This window comes from Pygoscelis adeliae, unplaced genomic scaffold (genome assembly GCF_000699105.1).
Source record: "Pygoscelis adeliae isolate BGI_AS28 unplaced genomic scaffold, ASM69910v1 Scaffold359, whole genome shotgun sequence".
NCBI lineage: Eukaryota > Metazoa > Chordata > Aves > Sphenisciformes > Spheniscidae > Pygoscelis > Pygoscelis adeliae.
This window is the reverse complement of record NW_008825553.1, coordinates 1068820-1070088: the sequence shown is the minus strand read 5'-3', so window position 1 is coordinate 1070088 and position 1269 is coordinate 1068820. Positions and strand designations below refer to the sequence as shown.

The window sequence follows — 1269 nt, the reverse complement described above, 5'->3', positions numbered from 1 at the left end:
AGAATCGGGGTGAGGAAGCATCCCCAAAGGCCCAAGCAGGGGTGGGGGGTTGGGGGGGGGGTGTCTGTGTGCAAGTAGCTGATATCTCTGCATATGTTGTACGTATACCACCGTGGGGGATGCTGCATCCCGTGTCGATGGTTCTGTGACGCGCGGTCCACGTGGTGGCTGTCGGCTACGCTGTGTGTCCTTCTGTTCTGGGAAGTCGATTTGAGCGGCCCCCTCGTTGACGGGGGGTCATCTGGATAAACCCAGATAAACCTTCCTGGGAGGGCGGGCAGTGCGCTGGGAGCTCTGGGGCAGAGGCTCCTGAAGGCTGGTGTTTGAGGGTGCTGTAGAGCCGGGGGTGCTGCTCCTTCGGGGATTTCCCCCGCTGACTCTCACGGGTTTCCTTCCAGTTGAAGGAGTTTGCAAACTTCGACTTCGATGTCTGGCGGAAGAAGTATATGCGCTGGATGAACCACAAGAAATCCCGTGTCATGGACTTCTTCCGGCGCATCGACAAAGACCAAGATGGGAAGATCACCCGGCAGGAGTTTATCGATGGCATCCTGGCCTCTAGTGAGTCCCTGTCTGAAACGAGCTCGGAAAATGGCCACCTCGGTGTGAGGAGAGGTTGTCCCTGCTCGAGGACTGAGATGCAGACTGTGCTCCGACGTCCCCAGCTCTCAGGAGTGAGGTCCCTGCATCGGTTGCACATTTCTCTTTCCTTCCAGAATTCCCCACCACGAAGCTGGAGATGACCGCGGTGGCCGACATCTTCGACCGTGACGGTGACGGCTACATCGATTACTATGAGTTCGTGGCTGCTCTCCATCCCAACAAGGATGCCTACCGCCCCACCACTGATGCCGACAAGATCGAAGATGAGGTAAAGCACCAGAAGAGAGGGGTGCTCGGAGGTGTGGGGTGGTTCAGGCTGCGGGCTGGCAGTGGGGAAGACAAAAAGGAGGAAAAAAGAAAGGATTGTGGTGGTGCTGAGCTAAAATAGGTGGCTGGTACCACCAGTACCTACCGTGGTTTGGAAGGAAAGGCTCCTTAGGGCTGTGTGTTATCCAAGCAGTGCCTTGTATTGGGGGAGACTCCCAAAATCCTAGTCCCTTACCTCTCTTGTTGGTGATGGCAGGTCACCAGGCAAGTGGCCCAGTGCAAGTGTGCCAAGAGATTTCAAGTGGAGCAGATCGGCGAGAACAAATACCGGGTAAGGCAGAGGGGGCCGAATACTGCCCCGGCAGCACAAATCCTGCCCCCCCTTCCCACCCCGGGGGG

General features: G+C 57.2%; 1 protein-coding gene across 1 annotated transcript in view; it reads left to right on the top strand.

Moving 5' to 3' along the window:
- The window catches only part of MACF1 (microtubule-actin crosslinking factor 1), a 112826-nt gene that overhangs the window by 100823 nt on the left and 10734 nt on the right, over positions 1-1269 (top strand). Inside the window, exons 89-91 of the mRNA XM_009332204.1 lie at positions 399-561; positions 717-871; positions 1127-1201. Of these exons, the coding sequence (XP_009330479.1) occupies positions 399-561; positions 717-871; positions 1127-1201 (393 nt within the window). The remainder of the gene's footprint in view (positions 1-398; positions 562-716; positions 872-1126; positions 1202-1269) is intronic.